This window comes from Orycteropus afer, unplaced genomic scaffold (genome assembly GCF_000298275.1).
Source record: "Orycteropus afer afer isolate SDZICR_OR568_19922 unplaced genomic scaffold, OryAfe1.0 scaffold00362, whole genome shotgun sequence".
In the NCBI taxonomy this organism is placed as follows: Eukaryota; Metazoa; Chordata; class Mammalia; order Tubulidentata; family Orycteropodidae; genus Orycteropus; species Orycteropus afer.
In genome coordinates, this window is record NW_006921949.1 from 3375274 (window position 1) to 3398235 (window position 22962).

At 34.8% G+C, this 22962-nt stretch overlaps 1 protein-coding gene across 1 annotated transcript in view; it reads left to right on the forward strand.

The window, feature by feature from the left end:
* The window catches only part of SREK1 (splicing regulatory glutamic acid and lysine rich protein 1), a 59735-nt gene that overhangs the window by 22065 nt on the left and 14708 nt on the right, over positions 1-22962 (forward strand). The window contains exons 2-9 of the mRNA XM_007952873.2: positions 2009-2142; positions 7738-7853; positions 13185-13349; positions 13482-13660; positions 14835-14965; positions 15855-15969; positions 21099-21218; positions 21605-21973. Of these exons, the coding sequence (XP_007951064.1) occupies positions 2009-2142; positions 7738-7853; positions 13185-13349; positions 13482-13660; positions 14835-14965; positions 15855-15969; positions 21099-21218; positions 21605-21973 (1329 nt within the window). The remainder of the gene's footprint in view (positions 1-2008; positions 2143-7737; positions 7854-13184; positions 13350-13481; positions 13661-14834; positions 14966-15854; positions 15970-21098; positions 21219-21604; positions 21974-22962) is intronic.

The following is a 22962-nucleotide window of genomic DNA, read 5'->3' on the forward strand; positions in this document are numbered from 1 at the left end:
TTGAGTTGTGGTGCTGGTGAAGAATGCTGAAGGTACCATGGACTGCTAAGGGAACTAACAGATCTGTCCTGGAGGAAGTGCAGCCAAAATGCTCCTTGGAAGCGAGAATGGCCAGACTTCATCTCACCTATTTTGGTCATGTTGTCAGAAGGAACCATTCCTTGGAGAAGGATGTCATGCTTGGTAAGGTAGAGGGTCAATGTAAGAGGGGGAGGCCTTCAATGAGATGGATTGACACGGTGGCTTCGATGATGGGCTCAAGTGTAGCAGGGATCATGGAGCTGGCGCGGGATCAGGCAGTGTTTCTTTTCTGCTGTGCATGGGGTCGCTATGAGTCAGAAACGACTTGATGCACCTAAGAACAACAACAACAAAGACGTGTTCTGGTATTTGCTGTCAGTCTCCCTAATTCTGTCTTCCATTGATTCAAGTCTGCTCCTTTGCCTATTCAATGTCTTACCTATTTCTGAAAATTTATTATTAATCTTCTGGATTTCTGTGTGTAGATTTTGTATCATTTCTAATTTTTCATTTATTTTGTCATTTTGTTCTTACTGTCTTTTGAAATTGTTCTAGGGTTTTCTCTGTGTTTTCCTTGATCTGTCCCTCAGTTCATTGAAGATACCTAAATATAATTCTTTTAAATTTCTTATCAGGGAATTCCAATGCTGCATCTTCCTCAGGGATGTGTTTTGGGTCTGTGTTCTGTTCCCCCGTTTCTCCCGCTTTATCTTGCTTGTTTGTGTGGACTGTGATGCTCTGTTGTCTCCGAAGTTTTGTGACGTTTTTGTGGTTATATTTAATTGGTGACTTTATGTTGGAGTGACTTGTCCACGATTTTCGACTTTTTTTTTTTTTTTGTATGTTATCTACGCAAGCAGGGTACTGTGCTTCTCTATTAGGTAGTTGACAGCACTTCTGCACTCCCCATCTGTCTCCTTTCCTGTTGTCAGCCTCTCGCATGTCCCTGCCGACCTTGGCAAACAGCCTATTCTTAGGTCCCTGAATCCTAATGAAAATGCTACCACTGTAAAATATAAAATGGTTCCCATTCGTAAAGATTCAAATTGGCTGCGCCCTTGGTCACTTTAAATATCCTAAGTGGCTGCCACTTGTAAACATTCAAAATGGGTATCACGTGTAAACAACCAAAATGGGTGCACCTTCTGGACAGCAGAAAGTCAACAGCTCAGGTAGTATCCCTCCTTGCTGTTTCCCTTAGTCATAGGCCACCAGCTCAGTTGTCCCTGCAGCCCTTGGTCACCAGGGTTGATCTTTAGGTCAATTCTCAGGTCCCAGCACCACTTGGAAATATTCAGGCTGTTAGTCCCGTCAGAGTAGCTCACAGTCCACAGCTCCTACTGTTTCTGTACTCACTGTTTTCATTCAGGTTTTTCTGCTGGTTGGTGCCTAATCTGCTTCTTCATCTTTCCTTTCAGAGCTCAGGGCTCCAGGATTATCTTCTATATCTTTGTCAGTTGTTTTTTCTTTTCTTTGTTGAAGAAGGTCTGTGTCGATTGTCTTCCTGTTCCTCCATTTTCAAAAGGCCTTGATTTTTAAATTCTTATTATCAGATTGTTTCTATGACTGTTGTGGTGAGGTCTGTGGTAATTTAAATGCCAGGGAATCACAATAGAAAGGGTTAGAAGTGGTTAGGAAATTTAAAGTCTTTAGAATTTGGGCTTTTATAAAGGGATTTTGCCTTTTTATGGTGATACATTAGCTCAAATATCTTTGGGTCAAATCACCTGTTTTCATATTTCATGCAAATTAAGAATTGATTAAGTTTCAAATCTTACAAATAAGGCTATTGACCTGCCTAGGTTACCTTCCATCTTTGAAATTAAATGACATTGTTTTTCTATTTCATGTCTTAATGATCCTTAGCAGCAAAAATTTATTGTCTTGATTATGCAAGATTATGTAAAGTTGTAAGAAAAAAAATTTTAAAGGAAATGAGAAAACCAAACATTTATTTTGTTCATTTGTTTTTCTTTGTATCTTGCAGCAACGCACCTCTTGCTTTTTCCTCCAAAGTATGTTATGTTAAGTTTCGTGATCCATCAAGTGTTGGTGTGGCCCAGCATCTAACTAACACGGTTTTTATTGACAGAGCTCTGATAGTTGTTCCTTGTGCAGAAGGTTAGTATCTCTCATATTTTTCCTCTTGTTTTGATCTCAGTACTATGTGTTACTTACTTTTGGCTTTCCAAGAAATTGGCCAGTAGATAATATTTGTTAGTGTGTGTTAAGCAAGAGTGAAATTTGGAGAAGGAAAGGATTTTTACTTTATGTACTAGTCATTAATTTATTACTTAGATATGTTTGAGGTTTTACAGCTAAATATTTAAAAATGTTAATAAATTACTTGGCTTCTCTGGTTTTCTTTGGCTTTCTGTAGTATATTGCAAGTTAGAAAAGAAAGCTTTTTGTTTTTTCCAAGTTGTAAAGAAAACGTTCTTATACTGAAAAATATTAAAGTTAGGAAAGGAAATTACTTTAAATGCATAAAAATGTAAGCACTTTTCCTTGTGTACACAATATTAATATTGAATATATAAAAACAATGTACACAGTTTAGAGTTAAATGATGCTGTTTGTTTATAAGAAATGTAATTATAAATTATAAATATTATAATTTAAACTTCAGATCCTCTTAAGATAATTTATCTTAATAGTTACTGTGAAACCATTATTTCATATTTAATATAATTGTTTGCTATGCAACTAGACTTCTCTTTCACTTTTTTTGTAATTAGAAAAGATCATAGGCAGCAGTTTTCCAAAGCTTCCCATCAAGGAAATAGTTATCAAAGATAGGAAACTAAGCTAAATTTTATTATTTAAATTGCTTTAAGAGCTAATAATTATTAACATTTATTTTTTAGTAACTTCTATTTACAGAGTCACAGATAATAAGCTGTGCTGAATTTGACAGTTCTGGTGTGTAATTAACTTTTATTCAGATCACTGACTATGGCATGTGTAGTAAATGGATTTTAGAGTTGGGTTATTGTAATTTAAATATTTTTAAATTATATTTTCTCTGGTGGATGGTGGTAACATTTACAACATGAAAGTTTACTTGAAGCAATTTAATGAGATTTCATGTCCTCCTACCCCCCCAAAAAAAACTTTTTTAGAGACTAGGTTAACATTTAAAGTAACTTAATATATATAATGAACAGTTTGCTACACTTTCAAGGTTTTATGCTTATTTCAGAATGCCTATTCTGGAATGTCAAAAACATTAAAATCAGAGTATTATTCAGGTGTTTTTGATGTTCTAGAATAAGACATTCTAGGTTTTTCAGGTAAATTGGAAAGTTTCACTTTCTTGGGGATGGGGTGGGATAGAGAGAGTAAAAACAGATTAAAGTTAATTATTTTCTAAATATGTATTTTGCTATTCTGTATGGGAGAAGTAAGCCCTTAACTGTAGAGTGAAGTAGGAAAGGACCTAATTAATGGTTTAGTTCTTCATGCCTTGTAGTGAAATTTCTTATCAAGTAAACTGCATGGGAAAAAAGAAATCAGGTGGAGGATTTATTAAACTGGAAATTAATTATTATCAGAAAACAATAATTAATCAGGGAATTAATTACATATACCACCAACAGTACAGGATTTTGTATTACATTAACTCCTAAGTTAGAAGGAAGAATTTATCAATTTTGCTTTGTTGAAACTTCGCTGAATGTTTCATATATATATATAGGGGAAGCCCTGACCTTAATTTGTCATAAATGTACAAGGTTATGGGCATGTAGGTATCTTTTTCATTTGTTTGATAGTAATGAATACAATGCACATTTAGTTACCCATTGTAGTATTTTTAGCATTACTATTTAGCAACAAAATCTAAGTATATTTTTATTAAAGTTTAGTTACAAGTAAGTATGTATTTTAGAACTATAAAATAATTGGCATTAGAAAAACATTCAGATACATATTTTTCATTAGTTGAACTAAATGGAACAGGTGAATTTGTGGAACCTGAAGAATTTCACAATGAGCTGATAAAAATCTGATTATGCACTGCAAGCAAAGAAATAATGCATTGTAAAAAGATAGCAAAGTGAGTTTGAAATAAACTAAAAGCAAAGTGTTCCAGTGGAATGAATAAGTTCTATAAGAAGAGATATAGTGTGTTGCTGTAAGCAGTCTTTTGTTAACTTCACTGACTGCATTACCTTTTTTTGATGCTGTAGAAATACCATTGACAGAAATGAGAATACTACAGAATTAAGGTTCAAGAAAAGTGTTTCTAGTTTCTTTCAATTTGCTTGTTTTTCAGTGCAGATAGTAATGTGAGAAAATCTTAAACTGTGAAAGTAATGTTTGACGTGTAATGGTTTCATACATATTAAGCATTAACTATTGTTAACTAAACATACCATTTCAAAATAAAATATACTTTCATTATACTCGTCCAGATGTGACCTCTTTTTTTTGTTGTTGTTGCGTGCATCTCAGATTTCTTTTTATAAATGTTAACACTTAGGGAAAAATAAGGTCAAACATAACAAGGGTGTCAGCCTAATCATCAATCATAACTTTATGTCCACATTTTCTGGTAGATGGATTTTGACTATTAATTTGGTTTTGTATGTTTTCTCTATGTGATATTTGTGCATTATTAGATGACTAGACTGGCCAAGGCAGACCTGTTACACTTGCCTGAGTTAGGCATTGTTTGCCATGCCACTAAACCTGCCGTCAAGTGAAACCTTCATTGGGGAAATGAGATCGGAGTCTGAACCGCAGAAGATGGACGCCCTGTCTCTGTTTTTTATTGTTTTACTTTAATTTCATTTCTTTTTCTTTATTTTGTCCCCCCCCCCTTTTTTTGTTTTTGTTTTTGTTTTTGTTTTGTTAAATCTCTTTCACTTTAACTTGTGAGCTGGTTTTCCAGTTCTATATAAATGATATTCCATTAAAGGTTCATAACATTGTGTTGCAAATTATATTGGGAGATGATCAGCAGAGCACAACCTTAAGATAAAATAAATTTTCATGCAGAAAATTAGAATACATTGTTGTGAAGCTCAGTGTCAGTCTTTTGGTGTTTATAGACTGATCAGGTACATTTTGTTCTTGAAACACTAAAACACTGGTAAGAATCTTAGGAACACTTTTTGTGATATCATTGAAACATTTTTGCAGTTTTTTGCATCTGTCATAAAAATAAACAAAATAGCTCCTAATTTTTATACTTTCCCCTAGAATTTTAGATATATACAATTATCAAGGAAAATAAGAAAATTTCATATAATAGTCTGAGGGTTAGGGAAAAAGAGATTTTTATTTTTATTATAGACAAGAACTTATTTCCTTAATTTATGAAGATGTTTAGCTGCTTACTTGGGGAATGGATATTTGAGAAGCTGTTAATTATTTGTGTGTGTGTTTTTCTGTTTGCTTGAACTTTTTATTGACAAATTTTAGAGGCTGCTGGTTTCTAAATGGATTCTGAGATTCAGACTAGTACTTTCATACTGAGAGATGTAGTTTTTTTCTCTAAGTTGTCTTTGAGGAATATAGTTTGGGAAAAATACTAAGTGCTTATTTGCTTTATAATACGTTGATAGATAGTATTTGGAGATAAATTTGATAGAATTCTTTTGGAAATGAACTTTTTTCTTTCTTGAAGTATCTTTAATGGTAATTGGAATAAGAAAAAAAGTATTACTGTGCTTACAGTTAGCCTAGATTTAACAGTTTATTACCACCATGAGAGGCAAACAACCTGATATTTAAGTGATAGATGAAATAATACTGTTACCAATTTTTGGCCTGTGTTGAATACCCCTTTTGTTTCCTCTATAGATAGTTTTGCTTATTAATTATCAAGTAATATTAAATTTACAGCGTTACTAGATTGGAACTCTTAGGAACATAAATTAGGGTAGTAAAGCATAGGGTATGAACCTGAGGACCTCAGCTGGTTTATCAAGATGTAATCTGGTTTTGCAAATGTGTTACTTATAAAAGAATACTTCTTTATAATGGATGATCAGTTCTGATATCAACATAAATAGTATAGTGTACATAGGTATATATAGATATGTGTGGTAACATTAGTAACTAATTAAACATAAGTTACTGTTATTTTGATGTCTTCAGTAAGGTCTACCCTACCTTCTGTTTATCTTTATGCATGTTAAAACAAAAATCTGTGCTTGTGTAGAATTTACACTGAAATAATAAAGTAACTTTGTTTTTTGAAATTAGTAAATTAAAATAGTATAGACTTAGATGTTGCAAAACTCAGAAAAACACATTTGCTAAGGCTAATAAACTAATTTTTCTGTTCTGATAAATAAGGCTTAACCATTACTTAAAGCAAGTTTAAAATAAAATCTATCTTGAATTCAGTCCATGGTTAGAGATATAGTCAGATAATACTATTTTGAGGTTTAACCCTGCACATCTGGTGGTCTTAAATAGAAATTTTACCATTAAAATCTAGCAATACTCCATATGGTGTGTACAGTTGAGAGTGATTTTGTACGCTGTGTTTTAAATTACTTTTAGAGAACCCTTAATGGAAATGTGTAGCCATATACCATATAAATAGTTGCTCTAAAATATGTGTAGTCAGTTTTTCAAGAAATACTTTTTCTCGGGTAAGATATTTGACCAGGAAAAATATGTGAAAGTTGTAGTCCTTATCAAAATTAATTGATTAGAATTCAGTGACTAAATATGGCAAACTGTTGATGTACTTATTTCAGAGTATATCTTTCATTTTTTAGGTTGTAGGGTTTTTTTTCTTCCAAGTGTCTTAAGATTATTTTAGTGTTACTGTTATTGTTACTAGCAGTTAAAATGTTTATAAACATAAAACATTTAGGGATCAAACATCTCTCATTAGATAAGTATACATAAGTTAGATCTATTAAGAAGGTACCTGAGATTAGGAACCCTTTTTTTTTGTTCTGAAAAATTTTAGCAGTTTCCCAAGACATACTCTTCAGGAATAGATCCTTTTAGGCATCTGTTATGTTACTGGTGAGGTGCCTTATTAACTAAATGTGTATAGTCTTCCTTTTAAATTGAAGGTGATTCAAGATGTAGATTTTTGTTTTTCTTCTGTTTACTAAAATTAAATGGATTCCTTTGGAGGGTTACCAAAATTGTTTGCATCACAAGTCGGTAGTTTCAGTAGCAGAGTAGGGCACTCATTAAGGAACAAATTTCAATTCGCACATATTTGTTTTTTCTTTTTCTTTTTTTTGACTAATTTGGTTATTTGCCATTTCTGGGGATTAAACTTTAAAAAATGTTCTTCTTTTCTGTATCTGATGTTCTGTGTGCTATTAGTGATGCAGCCAACACGAACGGTTGTCATGTGTAACACAACTTTCGATCACCGCGAAAACACCGTCCTGGGAAAGCGTCCATGCTTGATATCGTTTGGTTCATGAACATTAAGTTTCCAGTACAGGTGACCCATAGCTCAAAGTGTTAAATAATTGTCTACATTATTCAATTTTTAAAATAATATTCCATTAATGAGATTGTTAGTCTTTGAAGTTTTGCTCACTTTTTATTTTTCCTAGTAGAGCAGGATAAAAGGAAAGACTTAAGTTCTTATTTGTTTCTTTATATGGATCTGATAGATAGATTCATTTATTATTTTTTTTTTTTAAGAGCAAGGGTAATTGTAAAATCATAGCATAAAGTTTATGTGGTGTTTCTGCTTTCTATAATGTTTGGAATTTGCCTCTGCAGGTAAAATCCCAGAGGAATCCAAAGCCCTTTCTTTACTGGCTCCTGCTCCAACCATGACAAGTCTGATGCCTGGTGCAGGGTTGCTTCCCATACCAACCCCAAATCCCTTGACTACGGTGAGTACTGTAAGCCCTGTTATAAAAGGGGCAAATATTTAACTGTGTAATCAGTTGAATAAAGATCTTAAAAAATGATTTCCATTTTGGATCTATTTTTAAAAAATGGAGAACATTTCCCCCCAGTTGCCACTGACTTAAGCTCTCTTTTTGAGTAACTCATGAAGCAATTGAGTATTCATTTCCATTTGAGAACTCAAATAGATGATTCGTTAGAAAATCAGTTATTGAAACTCAGCATTTTAGATAATATGGGGAAGTGGAGTGTCTATGAAACTGGATTTCTCCATTCATGAGGACTGAATCCATCTAAAAGACAGGAATGATCCACAGTCTTGACAATAGGAAAAAAACCAGAAAGGCATTATCTGGCATTGAGAAAATATGGTAAGGTGGGAGGGGGAGCAAATTCAACTGCTGTCGAGTCGAATCCGACTCATAGTGACCTCTCCTTGGGTTTCCAAGGCGGTATCTATATGGAAGTAGATTGCCCAACCTTTCTTCGGAGGAGTGGCTGGTGGGTTTGAACCGTCAGCCTTCTGGTTAGCAGTCAAATGCCTTAGGCATTATGCCACCAGAGCTCCCATAATAAGGTGAAGACATAGGCAAAATATATTTTTATTAACTAAGAGGAATTAATAATTTAATGCTTCCTTTGTGATCTCAAAGTGGAAATGAAAGGTAAAAAAAAAAAAAAAAGTTTTACTGTTATTAGGACCTTTGTATTTTTGTATGAAAGATTCTGGTCATATTTTTTTAAAAGACCATTTTTCTTCTCAAAAAAGCAAACACAAAGCAAAATACAAAAATCACCCTAATTGAAAGTTAAATCTAGATAGATGGAGGTTGTTGCATAAGCTGTATGATTGTTGTTAATTTATACAAGCAATAAAAGTGATTTCTGAAACTTTGAAGAGCAAAATTTAAGCCTTTTAATTTTCATACAACAGTGTTCTGTCGGAGACCTTTTAAGTTGAGTATCTCATCATTTGAGTAGGACTTTTCTGGAAATTTTAGTCTATTTTGGTGTATTTTAACATAACTAATTCTTATCCAGGATCATCACATTTTTTCCGTTTCTCTAGAAAATAACTTGCTGTCTTGAAAATTCTTAGAGTTCATGGCAGTGACATAAACTCTTTATTATTTACTTTGTTGTCTTGAGAGAAAATAACTTCTCTTGATTCAGCTGAAGACTATCTAGTTTAAGTGCTATAAAACTTAAATTAGAAAATAGTAGGTAGGTAGCCCATTGAACTGGTGCCTGGTTACCTCTGACCCTTTTTTTTCTACCTCTTATTTCCTTGGCTCATTGTACTTCAGCCATATTGAGTGTGTTGTTTCTTGGATGTGCCCAGCATATTTCTGCCTTTGGCTTTTGCATTTATTCCTTCTGCCTAAATCATTCATTTCCACACATTAAAAAAGTTCACTGTTTCATGTAGATTTCTATTTAAAAGCCACCTCCTTGGAGAGGCGGGGGCTTTTATGTCAGAATGCAAAAGTGTCATGTTTGGAATCTACATAGTCTGTTTATACATGAGAAACTGAAAGGGAGACTAAATACATTTTCTTGGGCTGGGGCTAGAAGAAACACTAAGGTAAGAACAATGATTTTATCATTACATAGTGGCCCTGTCCAGTAGAACTTTCTGCAATGATGCAAATGTCTATATCTGTGCTGTCTAACATGGTAGCCAGTAGACTCATGTAGCTATTGAGTACTTGAAATATGGCTAATGTGACTGAGGGAACTGAATTTTAAATGTAATTAATTTTAATGAATTTAAATTGAAATAACCATATGTGACTAGTAACTGCCGTATTGGACAACACAGGTATAGAAGAATGATGTAGAAGAGAGATGGGAAAGAGTTTCTAAAAAGGAACTAAGTAGTCTTTAACATTTTTTAAAAAAGGGATTGCACGAGATAATTTGGAAAAGCTCTTTTCAAATCTGTGTATCATTCAGTAGAGAAGTATACAGGTCAGAGAGATTGACACCAGGAAATACCTGGAAAGGACTATTTAATGTTTTAAATTCACGCAAAGGTCATAAACAATTAAGAATTATATTTGTGATTTATCTTAACTGTGTGTGATAATTCTCTTACAGTTGAAAAAAAACATTATGATGTGATCCTCAGTCATCTAAGTACCTTGTTGTTGTTATGTACCGTCAAGTCAGACCTAACTCATAGCGACCCCTCCTTGGGTTTCCAGGGCGGTATCACTACAGAAGTAGATTGCCCAACCTTCCTTCTGAGGAGTGGCTAGTGGGTTTGAACCGCCAGCCTTCTGGCTATCAGTCAAGTGCCTTAGGCACTACGCTACCAGAGCTCCCCTAAGTACTTTAGACTATATATATAGAAGACAAGGTGGAGAGAAGGTATAATTAAGAAGCAACACGTGGAGAAAGGGTAGACTTAGAGGGTGGTAGACTTGACTCATAGAGATATCTCACCCATTTTTAACTAAGATATTTCCACAACTTTCTGATATCTTGAAATGGTGTTGGTGGTTGTTGTTGTTATGTGCCATCAAGTTGGACCCGACTCATAGCGACTCCTCCTTGGGTTTCCGAGGCAATATCACTCCGGAAGTAGATGCCCAACCTTCTTTTTGAGGAGTGGCTAGTGGATTTGAATCACCAGCCTTGTGGTTAGCAGTGAAATGGAGGTAGTAAGCAATAAATCTGTCAGTAGTCAGGTACCACAGATGATAATAAATAATTATGAAGGAAAAAAAAAAAAGAGTGATCTGCTAAAGAGTAAATGATGTGGTAGAGAATAAATCAGGCTTTAAATAAGGTCAGGGAAAGCCTCTTGGAGGTGATAATTTACCTGACACTTCAAGGATTCACTGGACAGAAGCTGGAGGCAAAGCTTTCTAAGCAGAAGGAACACCAAATAGAAAGCTATAAAGTGGGAAAAACTTGCATTCAAGAAGCAGAATGGTGGTCAGTGTGGCTAAAGCATAGTAGATGACAGGGAGAAAGTAGTGTCTATTTTGAGATGCGATTGAAGAGATAGGAAGGTCACTAATTATGTAGGTTTTTTTAAGCCATGGAAGGAGTTCCAGTTTTATTCTAAAGTTAATTGAAAGCTATCAGTTGATTTTAAGCAGGAGTATAACATGATTTGACATGTTTTAAAAATATACTGGCTACTATGACATAGGTAAGTGAAATTGGTTTCATAAACTTATGTTTTCACCTTTATGTAGTATCATCACTTAAGTTATTAAATCTTAGTAGTTTTATAATGTTTGCACATATAAACCAAAAAAAACAAACCTACTGCCATTGAGTCGATTCCAACTCATAGTGACACCCCCATTGGGTTTCCAAGGCTGTAAATCTTTACTAAATTACATTGCTTCATCTTCCTTCCATGAAGCAGCTGGTGGTTTCGAACTGGTTAGCTCCAAATGCCATATCCACTGTGCCACCAGAGAGAGCTGCTTTTTGCACATAGTTTTAAAGAAACCAAGCTCACTGCTCTGGTAGCATAGTGGCTAAGACACTTGCCTGCTAACCAGACGGCTGGCAGTTCAAACCCAGCCACTCCTTGGTAGGAAGGTTGGGCAATCCTACTTCTGTAGTGATACTGCCTCGGAAACCCAAGGAGGGGTCGCTATGAGTTGGGCCGACTTGACGGCACATAACAACAACAACAACAAGCTCAACTGCTGTCAAGTTGATCCCAACTCATAGCCACCCCTCCTTGGGTTTCCGAGGCGGTATCACTACAGAAGTAGATTGCCCAAGCTCTGCTGGCTTAGTGCGTAAGGCATTTGGCTGCTAACCAGAAGGCAAACAGTTCGAACCCACCAGCCACTCCTTGGAAGGAAGATTGGGCGATCTACTTCTGTAGTGACACCACCTCAGAAATCCAGGGAGGGGTCGCAGTGAGTTTTTTTGCACACATAGGCAAAAAAAAATACTCATTTTTCTTGAATAACATGAGTGGAAATGAAAGGAGTGGTATGTTTCTTTTCCTTGAAAGATCTTTTTGTTTTGAAATTTTTCCCATTTTCAAATCCAGAGATCTTTCTAGTTAATCTTTGCTAAAAATAATGTGTTCTGTATGCTTGAACTGAAAACTGAATTTAGTAATATTATGGAAGAACATTCAAAGAGTTTTATCATTCTCCTACTGTCGTGTAAGTTAGGGCTTATATTTTAGATTTCTTACCTTAGGTAAACTTTGCCAATATTTATATTTTAATTTGTCCTGGTGTACCCTGCCTTTACCACTTGGTAGCTGAGTAGCCTTAAAGCAAATTATTTCACTTCTCAAAGTCTTTCTCTTTATCTGTGAAATTGGCATTATAGTAATACCTGTCTCTTAGGGTTAATATGGGGAGCAATAGCCCCCATATTAATAGCCCAGCAAAAATCAGCAGCTATGATTATTATTGACTATTAGGAACTCATATAATCAGTGTTGAATGACCATGGCACATTTGTAGTGTTAAGTTTAAAAGTGGTTAAAATACCCAGACAGTTAAGAAATCTGTTTCCAATTAACACTTACTCCTAATTATCAACATGGCTAGGTTTCAGAGACCAGTTCATTATGTGAAATTGGCATTATGTAAGAATTGGGGTGTTTGACAAGGATTCTGTTCCTGCTCACAGGGTTTGTGGATAGTGGTGGTGACAGTAGTCAGGTGTTGCCTGTGCCTGCTGGTGCCTGCCTTGGATGGTGACCCTGTTAGTCCTCTGATTGCCCTGGCCCTGGAGCCGTATGTGGCTTCTTCCCCTCTACCTACTTTCCTGCCTCTCCCCACAGACCTCCCCAGTACCTTTCACCCCTCAGCTTGCCTCTCTGCCTTCCTGCCTTCTCACATCATCCTCCTGTTGCCTTCTGCCCTCTGTGGCAGGACCTAGACATTACAGATGAATGGGAGAAGGTGTCCTGCAGGCAGTTGGCCAGCATCTCTCATGTGGCCTGGTGGTTGCTGGGGCCTCCAGTATATGGTTTTGGGTGGCCCGTTCATGGCACCCTGGGCCTGGCCACAGCCCTGCAAGAGGCCTGTACCATCAGAGGCACACTGCCTGAGAATTTTGTCAAAGTTGTTATAAATGTGAAATGCCAGATAACAAGATAGTTGATTAGTGAGGAATAGATGTACATTCAAAACTGATGTGACCTTGCTTTCTTAATAATTCAGACATTGTATATATGTCTTACATAAATAACTTAAAGTTAGGAATCTATACGTTCCTGCTGTTCTTGTTGTGTTAGTTGATAAGTTGAAGATTAGAGAATGCTGATTTTTAACAGTAATAGAAAATATATTATTTATTTATTTATTTTTTTATAGCTTGGTGTTTCACTAAGCAGTTTGGGAGCTATACCAGCAGCAGCACTAGACCCCAACATTGCAACACTTGGAGAGATACCACAGCCACCACTTATGGGAAATGTGGATCCTTCTAAAATTGATGAAATTAGGAGAACAGTCTATGTTGGAAATTTGAATTCTCAGGTAACTAAGAAGAAAATGAGTGGTAGTAGCTCATTATTTTTCCTCTTAAAAATCTTACTAGTTGTGGAAGTAACATTTACCTGATTTTTTGAAAGAAATATAACTTACTAAATTGTCACTTTGTTTCCTTAGACGACGACAGCTGATCAGCTACTTGAATTTTTTAAACAAGTTGGAGAAGTGAAGTTTGTACGGATGGCAGGTGATGAGACTCAGCCAACTCGATTTGCTTTTGTGGAATTTGCAGACCAAAATTCTGTACCAAGGGCCCTTGCTTTTAATGGAGTTATGTTTGGAGACAGGCCACTGAAGTAAGAAACCCTAAACAAAGAAGTTTTATAGTTTTGAAAAAATACTAAGTAATTTTGATGTAACGAAGGCTTTTTTTTCCCCTCCTCTTTTTAATAGTAATTGGCAGTTTGTGGAAAGGAAGACTTTGTGTTAAGTATAAATGAAGTGCCTGAGATGCTTACCATTTTAGCATTTAAATTCCTAAAGTTGTATTGGAAGACATTTATTTTCTCTTTTATAAGGTCTAACTTAATCATAATGTATTATTTATATACCCTACATAATAATTGTAGGTTATCTTTCCATAGCAAGATAGGTTGTTTTGCATTGTGACTTTAGTCTAATGTACCATTTAACGTGTGGGTTGAAATTGAACCATAAGAACTTTGATAAATTCAGAACCCCAGGAAGAAAATAATATAAGTACATATAAATGATTTAAATCAAATGTTTTGAGTTTTAAGGTTTGCTAACATTCTTATGTACAAAATGAAAAATTTATGTAGTCTTCCAGATACTCAGAACCAGAAATTTTATTCCACTTAGATTATTGAGGCAAACATAATTTTGTCTGAATTTCATATAGATAATTGCCTTAGTTAAATAGTTTGATAAGGATTTTTATATTAAATGATAAGTGTTCTTAGTGGATCCTCTCAATGTGGCATGGGTAAAATGAGACGCACCAAGTTTATTTATGTACATCAGAGAAGCTGCTCTTACCTAGCATGGGAAGAGTTTTATCATCTGCCTTCTTCATTCAGTGGTGTGTCTAACTCTGCTTTGGGCCACGGTTGATTAAAATGGTGCATATAATATGTGGCTTACCCATCATTTTTCCAAGGTGCAGACACTGTTAAGGAAATCTTGTAGTTTAGAAATAGAAATGATTTATTTCAATGTTGATGTCAAGACTTTGATTTGTTATAGATATATGGAAAAGCACTTGCTTTGGTCTATTTGAGAAGTCAGCCAAGGTTCACTTTTTTTTCCCCCCTTAGGCCTGTTAGTGAGAGACAATGGGAGGTGGAAATGGGTGCTTGGTTGTGGTTTTGGAGTTGTTTTTGGGTATTCTGTATTTGAAGTTCAAAATACTATCAAGTTTATAAAAATGCACTTCATAGAAACGTTTAATTGTTTCATGTTTTATTAAATATGGTGTGTATTTGTGATATGCTAATATTTTTAATTTAGAATAAATCACTCCAACAATGCAATAGTAAAACCCCCTGAGATGACACCTCAGGCTGCAGCTAAGGAGTTAGAAGAAGTTATGAAGCGAGTGCGAGAGGCTCAGTCATTTATCTCGGCAGCTATTGAACCAGGTAAGGCCACAGAGTTGTTATATAGGTCATAGGTTAAAGATCATAGAAGCTTAGAACTGGAAAGAATTTTAGAAATTGTCTTGTTCAGTCCCTTTATTTTATAAAGAACACTGAAACTCAGGAAAGAGTAAGTGACTAATTAGTATCAGAGAACTAGTTAGCACAGACATTGTCTTTTCCCATAGTGCTGGATTGAGGCACTTCAGCCTGAATTAATCAGCTCTTTATATTTTAATAGCAAAATAAGTGCTCAAAATTAATTTGCTTGAAACAAAATACAAATGTTATTATGAAACTCAAAAGTAAATATATTTGAAGTATTATGGTTATGCAGATTCCACTTTTCTTCAAAGCTTTACTTTTAAAAATAGAAACAGAGCCCATGATTCATAGGGGGAAAAAAAAAACAAAAACCCAGATATTCTGTTTTAGCAATATAAGGGAACACCTATTCAAACTTTTGTGTTGCTAACCAAAACAATTTAAAAAATTGAATCTAAAAACATCTAGGTGGTTTATATTTGAGCAAAGTTTTACATTGACACTCAGAATTTAAGCTTCAACTCTAGCAAAATAAATGACAAAAGGACTTAAAATCACTGTCATAGGAATTACAGACATGTTATAATCGTTCATTATGGCAGCAACAAAATATTACGAACAGCTGTTTATAATCATGTGGTTTATATGTACTGCTGCAGGGTGGCTGCACTCAACGAGTTTATGCAATGACTTTCTTGGATGTTTCTGAAGGATAATTGCACAGGAGGAGGATGTACAGAGAGTAGGCCCCTTGCACTATATGTGGTACATTCCACTTGTGCCTGATTATTAACTGGGATCTTTAATTGTTCTGAGCTTACACTGCAAAGTGGTTTTTTCCTCTCAGAGTCTGGAAAGAGCAATGAAAGAAAAGGCGGTCGATCTCGTTCCCACAGTCGTTCAAAATCCAGGTCTAGTTCAAAATCCCATTCTAGAAGGAAAAGATCACAATCCAAACACAGGTGAGGATTTCTAGCATCATGTTTTAAATTTTTGCAGTTTTGTATTTAAAATGGTTGATATTTTCTGTGCTTTTCTCAAAAATGAAAATTTAGACTTTTTAGCAGGTTTTTCTTAAAAGTGTGGTTTACTGTTAAATAATGTTACAATACTGTAGTTAAGAATGAGAATCTGTATAAGTTGATGTTTAATATATTGACTTAATTTTCAGGTGTAGAAGTTCGCATTCTTTCTAAAGATAATCTGTTCCTGATTTTTCTAAGAGTAAACCAGTCTTTATATGGAATTGTCTGAAATGGTTTTCGTTCTTCATATTGAGAAATGGGGACATAGTTGGTGACAATGCTGAAGTTGCAGCTTTTTTATTTTTTTTCCCCCCCAGAGTTCACTCAAGGGCTGGGAATCCCATCTCAACTCTTCGTTTCAAACAATTTCCTGTCTCCAGTACCATGTGTCAAGTAGTGCACTTTAAGTCCTTCATAGTTCTAGAGATAAGAGCCTTCTCTGCTCACTTTTGGACCTAAAACCCGGAAGTAACTTGCAGCTTTAGTGCCAACTATCGTGCTTACACTGTTTCTGGTTACCCTATTTTTGAGTTTAGCTCTCTCCCTTTAATATTTTCTCTCTTATCTGTCACTGCTTTTTGTTTGATGCAAAGGGAGTATCAAAATGGTATTGTAAACTTGCAACACCATTCTAATTGGAAATCCCCTACAGTTGTGTCTAAACTGACAAAATTCTCTTGTTTTCTTTAAGGTGTGTAGGCGGCTTTGGTTGAAAGGTAAAAATGTATATAAAACCCATTGCTATCCAGTTGAATCTGACTCATAGTAACACTATAGCTCAGAGTAGAACTGTCCCATAGAATTTCCAAGGCTGTAAATATTTATGGATGCAAACTACCACATTTTTCTCCTTTGGGGCACCTGGTGGGTTTGAACCTCCACCCTTTTGGTTAGCAGCCAAATGCTTAACCATTGTGCTACCGAAGCTTCTAAAAAATGTGTATGTCTACTGCCATCGAGCCAGTCCTGACTCATAGCATACCTATGGGACAGAAGAGAACTGCTCTGTAGGGTTTCCAAAGCTATAAATCTTTATGGAAACTGACTGCTAAATCGTTCTTCTTCAGTGATTAGTGGTTTCTAATTGCCCACCTTTCATTTAGCAGCCAAGTGCTTAACTACTATGCCACTGTAGGTCCTAAAAATGTGTATAGTGACTGACTCCTGGTTGCCTGTTAACGTGTGTGCACGTCTTCGTACTGATGGCTAGAGAGAGGGAGGAAAGGAAAGCTTGTGTGTGTGTGCATGCATACTTTTGGGATTATTGGAGGATAAGAGAGGAGTTTGAAGTGAGGGAAGAACGGAACCTTGGTGCTGTATGTTAAGCCTCATCAGCAAGCTCAGCTTTAGTCCATTTTTCTGTGATGATCAAGGAGATTGAAGGAATGAGATGAGAAAATACATTCTTTTTTTGATTCTGGTACTTCTAGCTATTTACCAGTATATATTTCTCAGTTATTCTTAGCTTGAAAAATCCCCTTTGGAATGTGGTTTTCAAGGTCTTGTAGTAAGACCTCTTCAGCACCAAATGAAGGAAGTTGTTTCATGTACAAGGAATAAGGTTCAGGTAGTGTAACAGAAGCAGGAAGGAAAGTGGTGCAGAAGCAGCAGTGGTCCTAGACTATGACTGTTTCCATGTGTTGACAGGATGTGGTGAGACTTAAGGAGAACAAGGAAATATAGAATGAGGTTAAGAAGGTTACCACTTCTTTTCTGAGAATAAAAAACAGTGATTTGAATCTCATTTTGTTTTGAGTATGAGTCATGATTCAAATCTGTTACACCTTAGTATTTTTTTGAAACTAGAAAAAACCAGAAGCTTGACAATTAACATTATTGTTTCTTTGATGGTCTTACTTGTTTTTTGAAGTTATAATGAATAATGCAGCTATGTACTATAAAATTTTTATAATCTTAAGTGTATTTGGATTTTTTTTCCTCTTCCAAGGGTTAGAGGGTGAGAGAGGTTTTTCAGTTAAAACTGAAATTTTGTGAATTGTTTTTATTGATGGGAGTAATTCCATTTAGCTCTAACTAACTATACTGCATTAGAAATTACTTGCTATTTGTTATTGGCTTATTTGTCAAAGTGGAAAAGATACAGTGAAACCTGTGAGAGCTGAAGCTGTATGGAACTACCTTGTTTTTCTATCTCTTGCAAGCTTTCAACCTTTGAGCGTGCAGTCTTACCACTTTTCTATTGCTACTTTTAGTGGAAAATATTTGAATTTTCCTTCTGACAGGTTTCCTTCTTAAAGTTTCCAGCTTTTACAAACCTTGCTGTATATGAATGTATATATGTATCTTGTTTTGGTTGGCATTTTCTACTTTCATACATAGGGCATAGAAATGCCTGTGGTCTTGACTAGGTTCATGAACAAAATAGAAAAGAGGACAAGTTCAGTTTAAAGGGAAAACAGAATTTCTTACCTAAAAACATTTGGCTTAAAAATCTTGACTTGGAACCATCTATGAAGGAGCCCCCAGAGTAGGGAGAGGAGTGAAGTGATATGCCTTTCTTGGCTTCCCCTCCCCTGCTAGTGGGAGTTGATGCCCTCTGCTTTGGCTCTGACTCAGTAGACTTAGCAGAAGTGTGAACTGGCAGGAACTTTTGCTCTTAAAGGCCCATCTTTTTCTGCCTTATCAGCATCCTCGGATGCTTCTAGAGTCCCTTCCCTCTTTTGTATCCTTTCTCTATTCCTTCCCCTTCTTATGGAAAGAGGAAAGAAAGAAGGGTTTTTTTTTTGTCACTGGGACCTTGGCTAGAGCTGTTTCTGTCATGTCTAGGTAAATTTTGATATGCTTTTTTTTCTGTAGAGACAATATTAGAAAAGATGGGTAGTACTATAATTGTTACATTTTAGGTTAAGTAGCTTTTACAGACCAATATAAGAACTGTAAGACCTTTTACAATGTTTTAATGGGAAGCAACTGAATGAAGTTTGAGTCAACATATTGGTAAGTTGCCCTGTTTTTACAGTTTAATTTGCAAATTATGCAAAAAGAAGAACAACTAACAGTAATTCACATCAGCTTTATTTTTGATTGGATTAGATTTTCTCTTGAAGCTTTTAGCATTCTTAAGCAGAAAACTTTGATGGCTATTAGCAGGTGAGATAGAGACATGAAAATATTTGATGTCAAAATTAAATAGAATAATTACTCTTGGGTAATAATTTTCAAACTCTGAGGAGCCATAGTATGGTAAGTAATGTCAGCTAATCAAGAATCTACTTTTTTCTTACTAATATTTATTAAGCTTAAATTATGTATTTTTTAAAAAGATTGAAATTTACTGGTTTGAAGAAATCAGAAGCCTTATTTCTATTTTTAACACAGTTAACTGGAAGAGAAGTGTTATATTAAGACTTTATTAGGTAGATAGAAGCAAAGGCACTTTAAAAGAATACCTTTATGTGTGTACGAGTAAATAGACTAAAAATGTTCTGAGTTTTGTAGTTTATACTTAATACCTACTAGTTGATTCTTATGTCCCTTAAATGGTGTACTAAAGATTTCAGTGTGTAGTATCAGTTATCTTCTTGTATTAAAAATGTGGTATGAAGACAAATCTTTAAAGTCATATAACCATATGATGAATAGTTCAATTGAAAATTAGCTGTTGGAAACCATATTTTGGCTAACTGAAAATTGTGTTTAAAAAAACAAGAGTTTATTATTAATTGAGAATTGTCTGGAGATTTTTCTGGTTACTAAGATGGATTGACATAGTGGCTGCTGCAGTGGGCTTGTGCATAGCAGTGATTGTGAGAATGGCGCAGGACGGGGCATTGTTTCATTCTGTTGTACGTAGGGTCACTGTGAGTTGGATCCGACTCAGTGGCACCTAACGACAACAGCGGCCTACTGCAGGCGTGATCATTTTAACTCTCTCTCTCTTTGTCTTTTATAGACATTTGAATTTTAACTTAATTCATAAAAACATAATTATCAAGATGAGTTTTATGTATAAAGTGAACTTTTGAAGTTAATTTACCTCATTGGAATAAATTGTTCAAAAGTTTATATTTACATTAATTGTTAATAATAATAATGATAGTGTTTAGAGTTTTGAGCATTTACTTTGTGCCAGAGACTGGTAGGCAGTGTACATCATCAGCATTGGGGGCTATAGGTATGATTGTTACTCCACTCTGTAGATGAAGGTACTTGGGCTTAGAGAGGATAAGCAAGTAGTCTGGGTTCTCACAGCTGGTGTGTGGCAGAGCTGAGATTCAGAGCTAGGTTGTCTGACTCTAAAGCTAATGACTCTAATTACTTTGTTATTCAAGTTGTGTGCAGTCCATTTTGTTATATGGTAATAAATAGTTCCTAGGAAACCTGATCATGAAACATTGCATTATGAAAACAGTGTAGGGGATAAAGAAGAGAACTAGAGAATTTCAAAATTGGAATAGCAATTATTTTTTCCTGTAAGAATTCTGGTGATAAAAGTTTATCCTCATAAAAGCAAGGCATTGCAAACCCAACATTTGATTATATCTACCTTTAACTCACAAGTAGTGATTTTTATTTTCCTGTCACATTAGTGCTGTCACTAGTACTGTGCTTCCTTTTACGTTCTTAATGTGTGTTATGACAAATAGTATACAGCCATTTATAGAAGCTGTTGAACCACCCTGTCAAGATGAGCTATAATCAGAAGCATTTGTACTACATGCAAGTCAAGTTCTTTTCATTTGAATTAGAGATAATTTATGACATGAAAACTTGGTCTTTGGGAGAGATTTTTACTGATTTGAAGTATATGATAGCAAAAGAAAGCCACATCTGGAAATAGGAATCTGACATAGGAAATAAATTCATTCTTTGTTTTATTTTTGTGTTCTGGACAATGAAATGTCTGGTAAAGTTTTCAATAAATAAAAGTAGTTAATATAGTTTAACTGAAGTTAAAAAAAAAATGCCAAAAGGAATTTTAAAATATTGATAAATGCTGTTTGGGTAAGTTTAAAATTCTTAACTTGAAAGTTGACATCTTAAATTTTTAAAAATTGAAGTTTTAGGAATAAATTTTGATGTTCTAGCAATTTGTTTTTCTTTAGGAGTAGATCCCATAATAGATCACGTTCAAGACAGAAAGATAGACGTAGATCTAAGAGTCCACACAAAAAACGCTCTAAATCGAGGGAGAGACGGAAGTCAAGGAGTCGTTCGCGTTCACGGTAAGTTTTGGGGGATTAAAGGTAATTTTTCATTGACTTCATTTGCTAAAAATCTGTTGTGGTTTAGGTTTCTAATGAGAGAAATAAAATCTGTTTTCTGGTTATATTACTAATCTAGGATTCATACTAGTTGCCATTGTTTTGAATCTGATTGTTAGTATCACTCATGAGGCTTCCAAACTATTCAAGTAAGCCTGTAATTGTTTAATTTAACAGCTTCATGTATACATGAGTTACGTAGAAATTTAAGTGTGGAATCTGTTGGCATTACAGATTGCTTTATGTTGGCAATCATTTAGGAAAGCAAGGAGGGAGATCCTTTTTTGGGGGTGGAGAAGTAGAATTATTTTAGTTGCGAATTTATTTATTTTTGTTTGTTTTTAAAGGGACAAGAGAAAAGACACTCGAGAAAAGATCAAGGAAAAGGAAAGAGTGAAAGAAAAAGATAGAGAAAAGGAAAGGGAAAAAGAGAGAGAGAGGGACAAGGAACGTGAAAAAGAAAAGGAACGGGGTAAAAACAAAGATAAAGACCGTGATAAAGAACGTGAAAAGGATCGGGAAAAAGACAAGGAAAAGGACAGAGAGAGAGAGCGGGAAAAAGAGCATGAAAAGGAGCGAGACAAAGAGAAGGAAAAAGAACAGGACAAAGAAAAGGACAGATCCAAAGAGATAGATGAGAAAAGAAAGAAGGATAAAAAATCCAGAACACCACCCAGAAGTTATAATGCATCAAGAAGATCTCGTAGTTCCAGCAGGTTTGATAATACTTAAAATTTTCATCAAGTGGCTTACTGATGACAAAATGAAAGCATAAATTTTAACTGAGGTGGAAAAGATTGTCATATACATTGGAAATCAGTACAATATGTCAGAAAGTTTTCCCCTAATTGCATTAGAACATTTCTCTAGTAAAGAGATGGTATTTAAATTTATGAAGAAGAGAGAAAATTGGACAAAATAACTTAAAAAGTTTTAGTGACCTTTTGTAATCCACTGTTTCCATCCTTTTTTTGTTACTTATTTAGAAATATGAGATGGCATGGGCAAGCATTTTAATAAAAATACAGAATTGAGTTTTATATTTCTTGGGAATGGTGTGATAAATTTTAATATGCAAAATGACTGTCAAATTTGAAGTGTTAGTCCTTTTGTCATTGAAATAATTTTTATATCTGTTGAGCACAAGAAATTCAAATTTTGGTTTTTATTTGGTAATTTTTAGGGATTTGCTTTTTTCTTAAGATTATGCCCTCAATTTATTAATAGTACACTGCCATCAGGTGGTAGCAAGTTGGCATAGTAACAGCTGCAAAATGAGGACCTTTTTGAGATTCAGTGTTATCTAAACCCACATTTCTTCCAGATGACACCATGACTGTAAATAAATGGGAATTCCTAACTTGTGTTAAACTATATCTTAAACATATATTTAAAAATATATTTTAACAAGTTCTAAAGATACTTTAGAATGATTTTTCATAGAAAATAATTTCTGATACAAAAGAATGCATTTTTCCAACTTTCTAACTTGCATGTTAGTAGCTTGTTATTAATCTAGTCTCTGATTAGTTAATAAGAGGTAATTGTAGGCATTTTGAATGCTTTATAAATGCTAGATCCTGTGTCTTAGCATAGTTTTCATACCTAACCTGATTTATTCCTGCTAACAAGTCTGAGAAGGAGCTCTGGTAGCATAGTGCCTAAGGCACTTGACTGCTAACTAGAAGGCTGGCGGTTCAAACCC